General features: G+C 39.9%; 1 protein-coding gene across 1 annotated transcript in view; it reads left to right on the top strand.

The window, feature by feature from the left end:
- Positions 1-8677: 8677 nt before the first annotated feature.
- The window catches only part of kcnk9 (potassium channel, subfamily K, member 9), a 42957-nt gene continuing 32054 nt past the window's right edge, over positions 8678-19580 (top strand). The window contains exon 1 of the mRNA XM_062436231.1: positions 8678-9290. Coding sequence (XP_062292215.1) covers positions 8678-9290 — 613 coding nt within the window. The remainder of the gene's footprint in view (positions 9291-19580) is intronic.

Here is a 19580-nt window from a genome sequence, read left to right as displayed (position 1 = left end):
AGTAAATCATTGCTCACATATCGGCACAAATCTACAAGATTAAACTTTGCCAAAGAACATGAAAGGAAGCCTGATGAATATTGGCTGCACATTCTTTGGTCAGAAGAAACCAAAATAAATCAATTTGGATCAGATGGGGTCCAGCATGTTTGGCATGGACCTAGAAAGAACTACCACAGTGACTGCATAGTGCGGACAACATGGAGGTGGGACTGTGTTGATGTGGGGTTGTATGCGTGCTAAAGGTGTAGAGGAGATGACGTTCATAGATGGCACTATGAATGCAAGTTTATACCCGAATACTGAATGAAAAGATGACTCCCAGTCTCAAGAATGTTGGCAAGAGAGGAATTTTTCAACGTGACAAAGATCCCAGAGAGAAAATCTGACCTGAATCCAATAGGGAGCATTTTAAAGCAGGAAGGTAGAGCAACAAAACTTTGTCTCATTAGTCTCACTAATGAAGGGTGTGCTGACTTTTCGTTCTTAAATACGGACCTTTCATTATACTTCAATTAGTTAGACATTCTGTTTTTTTGAATTAATTGGCTTAATTCTTCTTGGGTTTTCTTCTTGACCAGGTTTGTACTCAGGTTTGTCATACAATAAATCTGCAAACCTGATATGTAAATGATCTCAGGATTGGAGCAGTGAAAGGGTTGTGGGTTGGAGGGTTAGAGGGTTGAAGGGGTTGAGGGGGGGGGGGGATTAGTATGTGTGCCGAAGAAAGACGAGCGATTTGACACCTGCACCGCTCCTTCACTCTCGCGCCTCAAGCACTGCAGAGAGAGAGAAATCCTGCCAGAGAAACGCACGAATCCTCATCCGCTGCATGTTTACTGATCCACTGTGACTTTCTGACTTAATTAATGCGCTATCTGCTGCAGCACATGAGCTGGTAAATGTGAAATAAACCTAACCTGAACTCTAAAGTGTGGCTGTGAAACTGCAGCTTATGTAAGAACTTGCTTTCAGTTAAAGTCCCCATGAAATGAAGAAAGCCCTTTTCACCTCGGTCAGTAACCTTCCATGTCATAATATCAACCACTGTCACAATAAGTCCAACAAAAATGTAAATAATGTGTGTTTTTTAAGTTAAAATTCACCCTTAGCTATTATCTTCTGACCAGAGTTTCATACCTATGTCATGTGTTGATAATTGAGCTATCTCCATGACAACCGAACAAGCTCCATTCACTAATGAAGACAGCAAAATTCACTTGTAAGCTGTGGAAAAGGGTATTTGGACTTTCACGATATAATTTCAGTTGGATTTCAGTTTCTCAGTTTGTGTATTTGAAATTTAGATACAAGAATTCTATCCGAGCTGCCAGCGGCAGAATATTCTCATTAGTTAAGTTTAACCTCCAATGTAGGTAAGAGCCAAATAACCACAGTGAGGGCCCAAGGCAGGATTTAAGGTCTGTGTCCACCTATTAATATTTTTAGTTTGAATTTGATGAAACCACAGAAATCTTGAGGGCAAAAGTTCAATTTTGGAAACAAGTTTTTTAAAAAGTGATTAACGATCAACTTACTAGGTTTTTCTGCAGCTTTCAATAACATCTCATGGCTTTCATTAATGACCCAAGTACAGAACGTCAATCACTTGATGACATGTGATTGTTAAAAAGGATTAAAAACACTGAAAAGGAGCCAGTGGATTCTTCTAATGAATTTAATTGGGTCACGTTATGATAAATAATTACCATGACAACCGAACACACTCAGTTCGCCATGGAACACCTTGAGATGTGTGTTGAAAGTACTGGAAAAAGCTGGTAAATCAGGGTTAAGATGTTATTTAACAGACATGAGTGCATCAGATGGTTTCTGTTTCACGATGCAGCTGTATTTTCTGCTCTGTTTACTTCTCTTATGATGATCTCAAGGCTGTTTTGTAGAGAAGTGCTAAGTACCTTTTTATGTGTGTGTAGAGACTGATTTATTTGTAGAGTATAAACTCTTTCCCAAGTCATTCAAATCCCCAAATTGACAATAATTACCGAGAACACGACCTGCTCTGGCCATTTATGTTCAACTCACCATAACCGTAACCCCTAGCCCCCGGACCCTCCTCTTCTCCGAACCCATATCCGGATCCTTCTCTATGCACTAACCTTAACATTCTCTCTGATCTTGTTATTGACCGGCCTGTGCAACCTAATCCTAACTGTTTTGTTGGTCTTGTTCTTGACCAGCATCTGGAGCCTAACCCTAACTCTCTCTCTACCTCTGCTCCTGATTGATTTTTGGAGACTAGCCCTGCCCTACTCTCTGACCCTAACCCTAACCCTAACCTTCCCCCTAGTTTGGCTCTTAATCGGCTTCTGGAGACTAACCCTTACCCTCTCTCTGGCCCTGTTCCTGATCGATTTTTTGAGCCTAACCCTAACCATCTCTCAAAGATATACACTGTTTGACAATGTATTGGAAATCAAAGGGTTTAAACAATAAAAAGGCTGTGTGCCCATGCCCTTCATTTGGCCGAGAGGTCAATGTATAAAAAATCTACTTTCTAAAACCCAACCCTAACCCTAACACTAACCCAATCAGCATAGTCTGCCTCTAATTGATATAATCTCCATTTGAAAGATGTTCATATATATATACTGAGATATCAATGACATGTAGGTAATATCTAATAGTCTTTAACTTGTGCAGAGCAGATAGACCATTGTTTTTTTGTCTGGTTCCAGCAAGAAACTGTCCACCAACTGGTTTCACTGTTTGATAGATTTGAGGTGGCTACATGTTTTTAGTCAGTTGATTAATTGGGACTGAAACAGGGTGTCAGCATCCTTAAAAAGCACAGCAAAATGAAGAAAAATGGTTTAACGACGTAGGAGATCATTTGATAATTGTTGTAATAATTAAAGCTATGATGAGTGTATTCTGTATGTATTGATTTACATTGTTTGCTGTGAAGCAATATGTCATAAACACCTTCTTGTGTGGCTGGTATTGATGTGTGCTCAAAAACACAATGATGCATCTCCAAACTCTTTCAGTTGGGGGTAAATTCACAATAAGAATAACAGAGAAGTATTCATCTGTCAGTCCTGTCATGTCTAACTTCTCACATTCATCACTGCTAATTGTTCATGTCTGATGTCTGCGCTGTCAGTTTAGATCACATGAAGAGAAACCCTGCCGTCATGCAGCTTTCAGAAAGGATCTCTCTCTCTCTTTCTTCGCCTGTGCTGGCCTGTGTGATGAGCAGAACGGCGGTTCTGTACGTTCTGTGTCATTACCATGGAGACTAATCTAAGAAGTTGCCATTATTAAACTTTTCTCTCTCTCTGAGCTTCTCCAGAAATGCATTAGGAGTTCTGTAGGTGGGTTGAATGAGGGGGGAGGACTTGGAGATGTGAGAAAGGGGAGCTAAATATAGAGCGACTACAGATCCAGACGCTGTTGATTAGTGGGGCTGTTTAGACTCTTTAAATTGCTGCATTTATGAAACGCTGTGATTGATGTCTTGGCTACCGTGCGCACTCGACTTCTCACTGCTCGTTCCTGTTTGCATGGTGTTTATGCTGCGTGCACATTAGTGTGTTTTCATGGAGAAGGTGTTTCATTTCAAACTTAAAATTATCCGGACAGGGAAGGAAAAACAAAATGTCTCAAGTCTTTGTGGCAAACCTTTAAAAGCCCACAGAATAGGAAATTACATCAATGCATATTAAAAAAAATAGCAACTTGTAAACACATTAGTGATTCAGAAAGTTCATAAAAGCTTTTACATTTGCTGTTCTAATTGCTCAGTTCACTTTGAAGAAAGATTTCCCCTCCATCTTCATTTTGAACATTAAAAAGTAACCAAATAATTCAGGAGTATTTTAGGGGGAAACCAAACCTCAGTTAAATAACATGTAAAATAACCTTTTTCTTTGTTCCCTTTAAGAAGACCTACAATCACACTGTGATATATGTACAAATGTATCCTTTGCATTTGGAAGTAAAATGAACAGAATGGATCATGCATTTGAAATAGCTACATACCTGTACTCTAAATGAGATTTTGGCTCAGGCTCCATGCAGTTCTAATTAGGGTGCAGGAAGGTGAACAGTCCAGGATGTGATTTTATATTATGGATTTATTCTCTAAAAGAAAAGTAGCAGAACATTTGCATTAAACCGCAGGAACTAGTTGCTGGCATTAAATACTGTATGCATGGTATGGGATTTTACTATAGGTGGATATTATTCCCAGTTTCACACACCTTACATAAGATAATAGGAACTTTTCTGGAGGTGTACTTGCACATGTTCCCCTGTCACAAGCATGTTACTCATTAATATAAGATGAGACCAAAAACAAGTTTGGAGCTCCTAACGCTCTTGTTATACATTTAATATGTTTAATTTGATGTGAAGAAGAAATACACATTTGGGCAGAGACGTGATCATCAAGTGACCTGATCATCTGGAAACAGCACCCTGATGATTTCACCTATTGCTTTTTGTCTGACTGTGGAACCCCAGTCGTGTTTTGTCCCTTTGCACTTAACATTGACACCTGACACCTAAGATGGCCCTGGTTTCTGTCTGAATGCACACGCCCTCCCTTCTTCCCTTCCTGCCCTTTTTTCCTTTTCAATGGCTGATCACTGGTCTTACTGTATAAAATGCTTTAATTTGTTTTCTTCTCTTCAAAGATTCTGTAGAGTGAAAAAACTAAGCCTCACAAATGAGGAATCAGTATCTGTTCTAGAGCTTTCGATCATATCATATGATCTTCATCAGCAGATGGAAAGATGTCATTGATCTGAAGAGGCTCCAAGCTTCTTTTTTTTCATCCCCAAGAACCTTTTGTGGCTTAAAAGCTGAACTTCAGAGTTCATTCTTGATCTTGGAAAAAAATCTCTGCACAAAGTCCTTTTTAGTAGCTGTTTTGGAGCTTTTAATCATATCCCATGATCTTCATCAGCAGGTAGAGAGAGCTGTCATTGAACTCAAGATGCTCAAAGTTTTTGGGTTTTTTTCCCCACCTGATAACCTTTCATGGCTTAAAAACTGAACTTCAGAGTTCATTCTTGGTCTTGGAGAAAAAAATCTCACCACAAGATCATTTTCTATTAGCTGTTCTGAAGCTTTCAATCATATTGCATGATCTTCATCAGCATGCTTTTGCAGCTTGAGGTGGTCTACACATTAAATCATTCAGGCATAAGGAGGGCGAGAAAGAGCAAGGGGGGAAAAACACATGAGTAAAATATATTTAATAGGTTAATTTAAAAAATATATAATGAGTCATGATAATAGTTTGATGTGCACATGCTCCAACAGCCTGATGCCTGTTCGGGTTAGCAGAAACAATCTTATCATAATGCTGTCCTCTGTTGATGCCAGCAGGTAAATCAAGCTGTCACATTTGTGTGTCAGTTACATAACAGGCGTGCTGTAGCTGTGAGGGATTAACTGCCTTGCTCAAGAGCACTTTAAGCTTTCAGATGGGTTGTGAGAGTGTCTCATCATGTTGGGCAGACGTGCACTTTTCATCCTCAATGAATGATGAGATCTGGTTTTGTTTTTGTTTTTTTCAGCAGGGCTGGATTAACCTTCTTCAGGCTGCCCGGGGCAGAATTTTACTGTGGGCCCCTGTTGACCCTACACCACCCTCCATCCCTCCTACTCTCTGTTAATCATGTATGTATAACTTGGTAAGTAGCCATTTTCAGAGGTAAGTAACTAAATTAAGACCTAATGTATTTTTTAACATGACTTTGTTCTTATTTTAAATATGAGCTCATTATTCACTCTAAATATTTCATCTTGAATCAACATCACATCATTCATCAAGCTGAAACAAATCTTTTAAAGTAAAGGCAAACCACTTATTAGAGTTTAATGAACTTGTTATTAAATCTGTAATTTTTTTCTGTTTTTGTAGTGGTGGATATTTAATTGATCCTTTACAAGAAATTGCTTGGCTTACAGCAGCTACATCCACACATAACATCATATAGAAACACATGTCTGACTATCCCAATATGGAAAAAACTTAATATATAATATAATAAATACCCAAAAGTTTTATTAATAAAACAAATATGTGTGTATATATATGTTATAAACAATAATAATAAAATAGTCTGGGTGAAAAAGTGCCAGTAAAAGTTCACTGCAGTATCTAAAAATATCTAAAAGCACACAGTCTAAAAATAAAACCACAGACATTACTTAAGCACATTAAACAGGACCTCATATAAGACGCTGTATTGTATTTTAACATTAGCACCTCCACTCTGAGGTTCAGCGTGTTGGATGAGTCTAGATGTGGATCACAGGAATGGCCAAGTCTTGGATCAATGAACCAATCCACTCTTGAACTATATGAACACAATATCACCCAATCATTTACTATTAATAACTGAAATAACAACAATGGGATGGTGAAAACAGTGGAAGGACACTCATTCTTCATACACATTACAGTAGATTTGATGTTGATTCCAGCCTTTATATATATATGTATATTTTAACATTTATCCTCCACTGCCAACTTAAATGTACCCAAATAAGAAATAACACATAAAAAAAAATCAAAAATCAACAACAGAATAGAATAGAATATTATTTATTGTCATTGTACATGTACAACTAAATTGAAAGCAATCCTTATATTGTCATAAGTGCAAGGTGAAAACACACACACACACACACACACACACACACACACACACACACACACACACACACACACACACACACACACACACACACACACACACACACACAAGACATTCCACACACTGCTACCAATATTGCACCATTCCCCTTAATATTACACATACAATTGTTGTTGCAGTTATTACAGGATCAGGTTTTTGGAGCATTTAGAGCAGTTATGGCTTTAGAAATAAAAAAAAATAACATAACATAACAAGAATAAATACATTCATTGACTATATTAGACTTACAAAATATCTACTAAATAAACAGCATCATTTCTATATGTGAACAATGCAAACTGAAAAAATAAAAAGGCTTGAAATTAGATTTTCACTCAGGAGTCCCCCCCCCCTCCCCTACGAGATGAAGCCTCAAGATCAGGTAATCATGCAAATGTCATCCTGAGGCCTCTATTTACATGTATAGTGTGTTAACAAATAAAGTGTGCAATGAATAAAATTACCTCAAGGTAGCTGCCAGAGTGTTGAACGTGTGCAGCCTTTAGGGTCCTTTAAGGTTTTTGGGGGCCTTGAGGGCAGTTCTCTGCTATATACAGGTGGCAGCTGCAAGGCGGATTATCTATAAAATCAATTCATCTCTATTCCTCCCTGCTGCATTAGATGTGTTGCTATGATCCCTGGTAGTGAGTGTATAAAATGACAGCAGTGCGCTACCAGCCTCTCAGCCGCTCAGCCTCCAGCACCTTGGACAGCGCTGTGTCAGCTGCAGGAGCCCGAACAGGAGCGCACATGTGGTGCTGCTGCCGGAATGTACAAATAAAAAAGCACCACTAACGTGTCCAAGTGAACCTGTTATGTCCATCTAATGAGTAGGAGTGGTCACCGTTGGGAGGGATCGGGTTGGTGGTGGTGGGGATGCAGTCAGTTGTGCCCCCAGCAGATTTTTTCCCCTCCCTCGAAAAGAATCCTTCCAAGAGTGGGCAGACACTCGCGCTATCAGAACTCGGATGAGTCGTGACACTTGGAAAAAAAAAAGAGAGAAAAAAACCAGAGACAGGAGGAGCAACGCCCACCGATTAGAGTCTGGAGTGTGTGGAGACATAAAGTGTGGAGCCTTCAAAATACGAGCAGTTCGTGACACGCATGGTTAACTTAGAGCCCCCGCACCACCAAGGAAAACATGTATCTTTTTCTTTTTCATTTTCATTTTTTCCCTCTCTAACGCAGCTCAAACTGATCAGCAGACAGTAAGGGCAAGGCTGTTTGGAGTGCGCATGGATGTGCGCAACGGAGCGTGAGTGCCAATGCAGGCACGCAACGCGCTGTAGCCTTTTATACATTTAAGTTCCATCCAGCACTAAAGTCTGCTTTTTTTCCTTCATCTTCAGCTTCTACACAGCCTCACAAGATATATTTTTTTATTATTTTTTTTTTGGAGGAGGGGGGGGGTGGGGGGCTCTTCTCTTCTCTGATATGGAACCTGTTGTCGATGCGTGATTGGAATATTGTTTTCCTTCAGTAACAAGTGGTGAGTTGATCCAGGAATAAAGGAGCTGATGATGAGGAAAGGAAACATGTTTTGATGTGGAGATCTGCGCATTTTGTGTGAATAACATTTCCCCCAACTTGATGCTCCTCTGCAATACTCTGTGACCCTCCCGTCTTATCGACGACTCAGCAAATTTCTGATGAGGATGTCCGCTGTTTGTGAAGAAGATTTAAGGATTTCAGGGACAGACATTTGACTTTTTTTTCTTTCTCTCCTTTTTCTCTATATGTGGGAATGGCTGCTAAAAATAGCCTGAATGCTGATGAGGCTACAACGAACAGGTTGGTGTTAAGATGAAACTTAGAGACATGCGGAAAGATGCCCAGTTATTGGACCTTTAAATTCCTCTCAAAGTAAGAGTGGAGCATCGCGGCAGACAAAAAAAGGATCTCTCAGCGATTATTTATTTGGTTGTGAGCTTTTATTGAGACCAGTTTATTTCACTTGAGGAGAATAGAAACCAGCAGACGATCTTGGAAGCTGCTTGTTGATGGCACTGCGCACCGGGAGGACTTGGTTTGGGCAGGTCTTGCGCAGGGTCTCTCGGCTGCAGGGCTCCTGGTCCAGGCGATCGAGCAGTCTTTTGTGTCTCTCCGCGAACCAGGAGCAGGATCTGGGGGTCTGTCACCGGGATCACCGTAAGGCGGGGGAATTCCACCGCTGCCCTGACACCGGCGTCCACCTCGGCCACCGTCATCGGAGCGCACCTTTCTGCGCCTCTGCCTCCAGGCGCTGTCCACACGGCTTTCCTCACGCTTGCTGCGCCTTCCCGGGGAATCCGAGGGGACATGAGCCCCTCGGTCGCCGGTTCCTGTTGGCCATGAAGCGGCAAAACGTGCGGACCTTGTCCCTGATCATTTGCACGTTTACATACCTGCTCGTCGGGGCCGCCGTTTTTGACGCCCTGGAGTCTGACTTTGAGATGCGGGAAAAAGAGCAGCTGGAAGCCGAGGAGAAGCGTCTCCAGGGGAAATATAACATCAGTGAGGATGATTACCGCAAACTGGAGACCATCATCATGGAGGCTGAGCCCCACAGAGCCGGGGTGCAGTGGAAATTCGCAGGGTCATTTTACTTTGCCATCACGGTTATAACCACCATAGGTAAGTCTTAGTCGCCCCAAACCTGTGTACTATAACAATCCTCTATAATCCTTACATCACTGCAGCGCAACAGGACGTGGTTTATTATGAGGACAATTACATTTGCATGGCAATAAAACGCTCTGTAGGCAACAATTACGCGGGAGCACATCTCAGCTCATCTTATATTCAGAGAAGCCTCAAACAAACCGAGCAGCTGAGTAACATGTATACACTACCACAGCTCTTCATATAAAGTTTTAAGCAACATGTTGCAGTGCTTACTCTGTGGCCCCAAAGGGAGTTACACTGCGTGGATGAACCTTTATGTCATCGAAGTCACGCAACATTAGAATATTTGGACTTTCATCACAATCACACATCATCTACTAAAACTGATATGTGACGTGGCTTTGGCGCGCTCGAGTGCACTCACAGGGCTCAAGCACGCATATGATGATGTTCCTTTTGGTGCAGCTACAGTTGCGTTATGATTCAACTTGGACTTTGGTGCGTCACCGAGATGCAACGCAAAGTATGACAGTAGTATACCGAGTGTGTACTCCCGATATTTACCTCTCTCTCAGTGTTTGTGTGTGTGTGTGTGTGTGTGTGTGTGTGTGTGTGTGTGTGTGTGTGTGTGTGTGTGTGTGCGCGTGAAGAGTGTTGAAAGACACATGCGGAGCTCTGCCGGAATATAACGATGCTGTGTGTGTGAGTGTGTGTGTGTGAGTGGGACTGATCGGTTGTAAGGAGAAAGCAGCGAGGATGAGCTGCAGTGTTGTGGTGCTGAAGGGACAGCTCCTCTGAGCCCAGCCGCAGGCAGGAGCTCAGAGTTTAGATCAACAACTGAGGTCTGACGTCACTTCTGTTGTATCCACTTTACTTTTCCCATTTTAAATTCACTGGATTAGATTAAAATTAGATTTTTAGGATCGATTGGGAATTTGGAACAAATAATTGGTGCGTAATAAAGAGATAAAGGAAAGAGAAAGCAAGAGTCCACTACAAGCAGAAATGTACATTAAAATGTGAATGAGAGCAATTTAAATGCACAAATCAGTTGTGTAATCATGAATGCATTTTTCACCACTTAAAAGGAAGCATAAATTACATCAATTTGACGCCACTTGCGATGATGCATTTGCGTCATATTTTATTTATTTCAGGCTATCGTGGAGTTGGTGGTAAACTGAGTTTCTCTATGTTGACGCTCCACCCCCCCCCCCCCCCCCCCCCCCCCAAACACACACACACACACACACACCCTCTCTCTATTTCTTTTTGCATTTTAATCACTAGAACACTGAATGAAGCTTTGGTGAATTGAGTTGGAGTTAATTGAATTAAATCAAACAAGCTCAAATTCAACCTTTCAATCAGTCTACTTTTAGATTATGCGGAAGGCACGACATTTAAAATTAACTCCCCTTTCCACAGAGGTCACGGAGATGCACTTTTCTCCATTATGGAAGTCAGATACTATTATTCAATATGAAGGACTTCTGGCTGTGGGGAAACTAATGCACCAGGCCTGTCCTCCAGTTTGCCAGGCAACACTTAAAAAGGGGGGACGGCCGCACAGACCAGTGAAGGTGGATCCGCTGTTGTTTCTAGGCTACAGCGACGAGAGCCATTGTAATATTCATGTTCTGTGAAGTGGTTACATTTACTCTGTCTCCTCTGCGGAAAGCAGGACGCTTTTTTATGCACCATCCGACTCTTTGCAGTAGTAACAACACTTCAGAGGACATTCAGACTTCTGTTGCTAAATTTGCAGGAGTCATCCTCATTTGGCCTCTTGTTTTTCTCGCACATAACCTGAGAGGAAGAGACACAAACCTGTTAAAGATGAAACAATTCCTCTGCTTCAACTTTAATGTAGACTGTGACGACATCTATTTGGCTACAAAAGACAAAGAGGAAAAGACACTGTCAGAAGAAGTGATTATTACTTGTTCTGATTGCAAGAAATTAATTTATCACTTACAAAGCACAAATTACAATCCATGTACTAAAATAAACACCAAACAATAATGCTGACAACACAGCCTGCATTATATCCTGAAAAATTGTGTGAGACAGGGCAAAGCAAACAATTTAATATGTGGTAATTTATCAACTTTTACTGATGGTAATAACATATTTTGTTAGAATTTTACAAGATTTTGCCCTGTAAAGAAGCTATTCCAGGCCACGTCTTATTAAAAGCTGTCAAAAGGGGTTCTTGAAGGGTTTGTTTACACGTTAGAAGAGTTTGGAATGATATCAAGCATAGCAGTAGAGCTTACATCATTGCATTTGAGCTCAATTGGATTATTTTAAATATGATTTAGTTTATATTACACCATCATACAATATATATATAAAAACAAGGTAAATACTCATACTGCTATTGCGAAATCCACTCCCCTAGGGATCAATATTTTATCTGATGTTATCTTGTCTTAAAGGGTAAATTTGGTTGTATTTTATATTTTTCTCATTGTCAACAAATTCCACCCAAAAAAACAACAACGAAAAAAAAAACCCAGCAATGAATTAATCCTACTTATAATTCTAAGGATTGTCTTATAATAAAAAACACATCAATGAGCCAATTTGTTGCACTTTATTACCAAGAACACACACTGTAGTCTCCCCCACACACAATGCTGCAATGAATACTCACTAAAATACCAAATATCTCTTTAGCCACAGCTGAAATAGCCACCAACAAATACACTCTTTCCTCCTGTGAGGGTAAAGTTTGCCAAAAACCGACAGCGCCTACCTGTTTTAGGCAATATTTTTCTAGATTTACAGCTTCACTAGGAACAAATTGGCTCGGAGCTGAGAGCAACAAACAAGAAACAGACTAAAATGTTGGTTTTGCTCTTGACATGGGATTTATTGACAGTAAAAAAAAAAAACCTGAATATCACAACCTTTATCCTTCAACCATATCTCTCAACCCCAGTGTGATGCCCACTCTGTGAAATAGTCGATACTGCATTGTGCCTGCCGTCTGTCTGTATTTCAGTAAAACTAGAGGTAGCATTCCATAAAACTCAATGTAACTTCTCTGTTAAAAAGAAAAGAGAAGCAAAGACAAAACAATACTAAAGTGGTTATACCTCACAGACAATAAAAAAACCAAGAGGTTAAGATAATCAGAGGAAAATATCTTTCTGTCAGGTCCAAATCCTTTTTGTGATTTGCCTTCCACCATCTAGACGCTCCTCATGCGGCAGACCCATTTCATCTGACATTGCGAGTAGTTTGATTCCAAAGCTAAGAATTATTTGCAGGTGCCCGGGCGGCGGAGCTTTGATTTGATGAGTTCTCTCGATGATTGGAAGGCTGTGCTCAAACATAATGTTTGGCTGACAGTCTGAGATGTATCGCTGTACCAACTCCTGACTGTTAATGCTTTAGAAGAATATTTCCTTATAAATAATGGAAGTGGATTTGCTCCTCTGCACTTGTATCAGCACATTTTCCAAATCATTATTTTGGACAGTAAAAGTGAACAAAGTGAGACTAGCTTTGGTGAAAGAGGAATCTCCTGCTAAGATAAGGAAACCATTTGGACTGTGTCAACGATGAGCTGTTTGTGGAAACTAATTAAATTTAGTGTCATCTTACGGGACTGTAAAAATAAGGTACAAAGATGTCTATTAAGATATGTGTCAACACGCTCTCTCCCTGCTCTCTCGCTGCTGGATCTGTATGTTTTCAGCGGAATAAATCAGACCAGACCCCAAATAACCCTAGAGAAACCTAACAATAAACGCCACCATTACACGTCCATCATTTGTTCACCTCAAATCTGACGACCTGCTCTTTATTTTCCCGGTAACATCATAGCACTCTCAATTGTCGCACTTACCTCGAGTACAGTATTTTATACACTCAGGTGAGAAATTAAAAAGAATAACCGAGTAAAAGCCCCCCTAAGAAATACAGATGCTTTCATACAGGGTATGAGGGGTCACTGAATGGTTTAATGAGTGTACAATGATGTGAGTCATATGCTACGGCTTTCACAATCCCTCAGATTTCAAAACAAATTGAACACCTGTGGGAGATTTTGGACTGCTGTGTTAGACAGCTCTCCCCGCCGCCATCATCAAAACACCAAATTAAGTGTTTTTTGGAACAATGGTGTTCATCGCTTCAATAGAGTTCCACAGACTTGCTGAATCTGTGCCAAAGAGCACTGAAGCTGTTCTGCGGGCTTAAAAAAAACAACCCACACCCTACTAACATACTTCATGCTTGGTTTTTCCCTCTCCTTTGTATTATTAATGCATATACATACAGATGTATCAACCTCATGTCAACATCCTCTCCTCTTTCACCTTCTTTGTCTTCCTCACTCTCCTCCTGTGCTGCATTCCTTCTTCTTGTCATCATTGTCCTGAATAATAATAATCTTATTTGCATAAAATGTATCAAAATTGAAAGAGATTCATCATGTGATGTAAATGTAAGGGAAGAGTAAAATAATATAATGTAGATGGATGTGAAATAAAAGCATATACACATATGTATTTCAAAAATCCCAGGAGCTGCAGTACAAGAAGTGGTTGCATCAGTTGTAGGCATTGTAGTAGAAATACAAGTAGGAGTATTAGTAGTAGTACTAGAGGTAACAGCAATGGTAGTTGTAGCATTTGTAAGATAGACTGTAACTGTATTAGTGGTGGAAATTGTATTGTGGTGATAGTGGCCATACTGGTAGTAGTTGTAGAGGTATTAGTAGTAGCACTTGTGGTAGCGAGTACAAGAGGCAGCAGCAACAGTAGTTGTAGGGATTTTGGTAGTAGCAGAAATAGTAGCAGTAAAACTTTTGTTAGTATTAGTAGGAGAGTTGTATAAGATTTGTAGGTGCAGTAGTACAATAGCAGTAGTGGTGTCATTAGTAGTAATTTTAGTATTGACTTTAGTGGTGGCATCAGCAGCAGTGGTAGGGATAGCTAGTAATAGCATCAACAGTGGTGGTAGTAGTAGTAGTAGTAGTAGTAGTACAAGCAGCAGCAACTTTAGCAGCAGCAGTAGTAGTAGTGGTAATAATAGGAGTTACAGTAGTAGTAGTAGCATCACCAGCAGCAGTAGTAGTAGTAGCAGTTACAGTAGTTGTAGTAGTGGTAGTAGTATCAGTAGCAGCAGCAGTAGTAGTAGCAGTTACAGTAGTAGTAGTAGTGGTAGTAGTATCGGTAGCAGCAGCAGTAGTAGTAGTAGCAGTTACAGTAGTAGTAGTATCGGTAGCAGCAGCAGTAGTAGTAGTGGTAATAGTAGTAGTAGTAGCAGTAGAAGTAGCAACAGTAGAAATATAGGTAATAATAGCAGTTACAGTAGTAGTAGTAGCATCATCATCGGCAGCAGTAGTAGTAGTAGTATCAGTAGCAGTAGTAGTAGTGGTAATAGTAGTAGTAGTAGCAGTAGCAGTAGCAACAGTAGAAATATAGGTAATAATAGCAGTTACAGTAGTAGTAGCAGCAGCAGCAGTAGTAGTAGTAATAGTGGCAATTTCAGTTGTAGCAGCAGTAGTAGTAGTAGTAGTTGTGGTAATACTAGCTGTTATAATAGCAGCAGCAGTGGTAGGACCTTCTTTTCCATGCTTTTGAGACAACATTGGGGTAATGTAACACATTAAAAAGTAGTAGTAGTAGTAGTAGTAGTAGCAGCATCAACAGCACTAATATTAGTAGTAGCAGAAGCGTCAGTAGTATGTGCAGCAGCAGTGGTAGCAGTAATAGCAGTAGCAGCAGCAATCAAAGTAATTGCAGTATGAAAAAGGCTGAATCTTGGGCCTGCACTTTAAATTGAGTACCTGCAGCTACACATTTACTCATGGAGGATTTCAAAAATTGAAATCTACAGCTCCAGGCCTCACCTGACTGTGCTTTACTGATAACAGACTAGACACTGTAAAATCTTCAGTTCTAGGGAACCTCTAGTAGAAATACGTGATCAGATGCTCATCCTCATTATCATCATAGCTCCATAAACTGCGTTTGAGCCCGAGAAAAAAAAAATGTCCAGAGGTCTTAAATTGGAGACCAGCTGTGATACTGTTAGCACATGTCAGACCAGATGTCTTGAGGGGTCCATCTCAGTTGCCATGATGAGGCTGTAAGAAATCCCCCTACCCCCTCCACAGTACCACTCCTTCATTCTGACTGAGCTGCAAGTTGACTCTATTTATTTCTGTGAATAATTGCCCCCAATGTGACAGTTAGTGATGACAGCATGTGGTCAGTGCAAGGTGTTCTGACCGAAACTCTGCTCTGAGGGAGGATAGCAGCTGCAGCATGCTGTAGTGTGAGCATACACCTACCTTTGTCACAGTGTTGAGTCGCTCATGTTGCCGGGAGACTAAAGACAGCTTAAAAGGTGAAAGTCATCTCTGCTAAATGTCTGGAAATATCAACATGAGTAGACACAGTAGATATGCAGCTCAAGGACGGACTGTTGTGGATATGTGAGCCTGCATGAGACCAGAAATATTTTTCATCAACAATTCATATTTTGCTAAAAAATCTCATCTTTAAATGTTAAGATTATTATTCCAAAATACGCTACAATAATTCAGTTTTTCCTTCTTGTGTTGTTAGAGTAGTAAGGTTTCTGAAACAAAATTTAAACCATCACCACCAACATTTCCTGGAACCCAGACTAATGAAGTTTAACCGGGGCTAGCAGCACTTCAAGGCTATATTAAATGGCAGACGAAAACATAATTGCTTTTCAATGAATAATGTATTTGCTATAAAGAATAATTAAATGAAAAATATGTTCTGAGAATTAAAATTAATTGCAGATTTTACAGGCTTTAGTTATGAGGTTGGAAGCTTCATATGGTTCTTGAATGTCATGACATGTTGTATTTCAAAAAAGATATAATGGCAAAGTATACAATGTGCGAGTTAATTATACGCATGATTTGGTTAGCATGAGTAAAAAAAAAAAAGAAACAGACAAAGAAAAGAGTGTTGTCTATGGAAATTCAATCAGAGCAAGTATCAAACTACTAAACATACTAGTTTACAAGGATTGAGAAAATGTATGTATAGCATAACACGCTAAAAATAACACCATATAAAGTTATTTTAGAGAACCTTTTAGCAGTTAGCAACAGTTGCCTACTCACACATCCAGAAGTCATGGGGAAATATTAGCATTTATTTTGAACCATGTTTGTGCCCACATGAATTTCAGTTCAATATTAACTCTCCTTGTAACACAGTTTTGTTCTCCACCAACTCATGAGGGAAATATCAGGCTCTTTAGCTGCTAAACGCTCAACTACGTTCACAAGCTAGTCGCTAACTTTGCATGCTGTCTGTTGGTGCTGGGCAGGTAGCATACAATGGGTTTAATTGAGGTTTTTGGGTGAAAACAGCTGCCTGTTGTGGCTGGAAACTGGATTAAGAAGATTAAGAAGAGCAAAGTTTGTTGTACATAATAGTAAAAGCAAAGTACAGCTTTGCTAAAATGCTAAAGTGTTCAGTAGAGCTAAGAGTTGAGTAATAATTCTCTGTGGGTTTGTTGCTATAGACAATATAAATCGTCCCTTTTGCATTACATATAGTTACTGGATCCAGTACTTTAAAAACTAAAATTTGCAGTCAGTAGATCCAATTGTAATGCTCTGTAGTACCAGTCAAAGGTTTGGACATATTTCCTCGTTCAAGTAAATGGGAAAGTGCGTCCAAACTTTTGACTTGTACTGTATGATATTAACCACAATGAGATAAGAACCTAAGGAAATCTAAAATAAATATTCCAAATGTTAAGATAGCTCACCAGTCAAAAGTGTGAACATCGTCCATTATTATTTTAAGTTAAATACTTTTCTTTGAAGAGCTATTTGAATAGGTGCCATCCTCACAGGTCAATTCCTCCTGTGTCCTCGCAATGAAAGCACTTTATGAAGATGAGTCAGATGGTGTGTCTTTGTTGGACCTATTGTGTCAGCCACGGTTTCCATTACGCTGCAAAGCAACTGCCACTCACAACACATCTTTCAGCAGGATTTCTTGATTCACACTCATTCAGTTTATGTGCCAGTAGGACAAGTCCACTTAATGAGAGTGCATTATGATTCAAAACCTTTCAAATGAATTCATTATACAGTATATGTCCTTTTATAAATGACATGGACAAAAAGGAAGGTAAATTATGACTCCCAGTTGGTGATTATCATTCAGAAGTATCACATTAAGCTTGTTTGTACCTTAAAACTCCATAATGTTATTTATTATGTTATGACCTTTTGTCTGCATAATCTAGGAACACCATAGCTGTTTAGGGCTGTTAGCCTCCAGTTGAGTCCAACACTTGTCTGTTTTAAAATAGGCTGGATCCACAGAGAGTTTGGTATATGATTTAGATGCAATATAAGAACATATTTGATCCAGGCAGGGGAATAATAGTGTGCCTGTAAGGGTCTGGGCAATGTTGTATATACATGTTTTCAAGGGACCATTTGCATATAGTTGATGTGCTATATGATTTGTCTGATACTCCACACAGGCCAACGGCTGCTAAAAGCTGTACTGTGCTCCTGCTCAGCTGTCTTCCTCTGGTTGATTATACACAGTTCTTGATTCCTGAATCTTGATAGGGAGTGTTTGGTGGAGTCCTGAAGATGTGGAGCCACTGGTGCTGAAAGTAGGTGCGGCATGGTGCCCCCCACTTTACCCTCTTCCTATATTCTTTTAAGCATAAACTGTAAAAAATACATGGGCGTAGTCACCATGATGTCACCCTTTGGTTTGTGGACTGCCATTTTGAAGCCCCAGATTTGACAATTGACTGTCGCCATATTTGAATTTTGGAGCCAGAAATTACCATATTTGGATGAGAGGGTGGAGCTGACCCTAACACTAGCTTCTAGCTTGGTTAGCACTGTGCATTTACAATCTATGGTTAACTGTGATAATGTTAATGTAAATTATTGCTAGCCGAAAACAAGCCTTAAACCAAAATGCACTAACTGGTAAAACCTAACAGCCGACTCCTTGAGTCTTTTAGTACAACCAAACTCTGAACAAGATTTTTAGGTTACCAAAATGTTACAATTAATTTTTAAGAGCTTCAAACACACTGTAAAATAGCAGCAGCTACACTTATATACTTCGTGAAACTGGGTTTACACCTTGGTTGTGTTACATAATCATCACTGTTGCCGTGGTAGCTACTTGTCAACCACAAGGTAGCCATGATCTACACTGCTTTATCGTCTATTTTAAACCAAATGGGGCCTTAATTTACAAAATGAACATCATGCTATATGAAAAAGACTGGAAACTAGCAATTGGAAAAGTTTTTACCGATGTAATAAATCAAGTGAGAAGTAGGGTCATTTTCTCATAGACTTCCATACGATCAAACTTGTTTTTTCAATCAGTGATCACCCCCTGCTGACCATTAGAAAGGGTGCGGGTTTAAGACACTTTTGCATTGGCTTCAATTTCCAGACAGGGAGCTACCCACTTGTTTTTAAGTCACAAATCACTTACGGTAAGAAGATCCTGCATTTTGTTTCTGTTCATGTCCACAGCAACAGTTAACTCAACAGCTGGGAGCACAGTGCCAAAGCTTTGGGTCCATCCTGTAGGTCCTGTGGGCTGCCACTTGTTCAGCCCTGACTGGTTTGAGCTGAGCCCTATTTCTGCTTCTCAAAACTGGTATCTTAATGTAACAGTGGAACTTAATATGGAGCATTAGAGGGAGGGAAAGAAATATGGTCCTGTGTAAGACATATTATAGGCAGTAAAGTTACCTTTTACATTGACCGGAGCGGTTGCCAGTGCTTCATGCTTTACTCCACAGCACAGAGATTGGTCAATAATTAAAACTGCAGCCTCTAATTGGGTGTTTTTAATTAGCAGACATGCAGACCCACAGAGCTCTCCACAATCACAAACGAACTTGTATTTTGCTTCTTTACTTTGCTAGTATTTGTCATCTATAACATAATCCACTGAAATGTCAGAATACATCTATTAAAGTGACTCAGGCAGGTCTGAAATGTAGTAGATTAATGTCTGAGTCTTACAATAATGTTGTTCAGGTGTCACTGAATGTAATCCGTGATGTTGCAGGAAAATCAGTACCGATGTTCTGTTTGTTGCCCACAGCTGGATGTGTGACAGATTCTTTACTTTAACTTTATTTAATACCTGCAGCATCGCACAGCAGCTGATACAATGAGTGCGTCTTTAAATTGAGATAGTGATGTGCGTATTTACTTCATTAACACCGGATTAGTCAGGATCTGACAGTAATTGATTTGTGTTGTGCTACACATCTACACTA

This window comes from Scomber scombrus, chromosome 16 (assembly GCF_963691925.1).
Source record: "Scomber scombrus chromosome 16, fScoSco1.1, whole genome shotgun sequence".
Classification (NCBI taxonomy): domain Eukaryota; kingdom Metazoa; phylum Chordata; class Actinopteri; order Scombriformes; family Scombridae; genus Scomber; species Scomber scombrus.
This window is presented reverse-complemented; position numbering and strand designations above follow the sequence as displayed.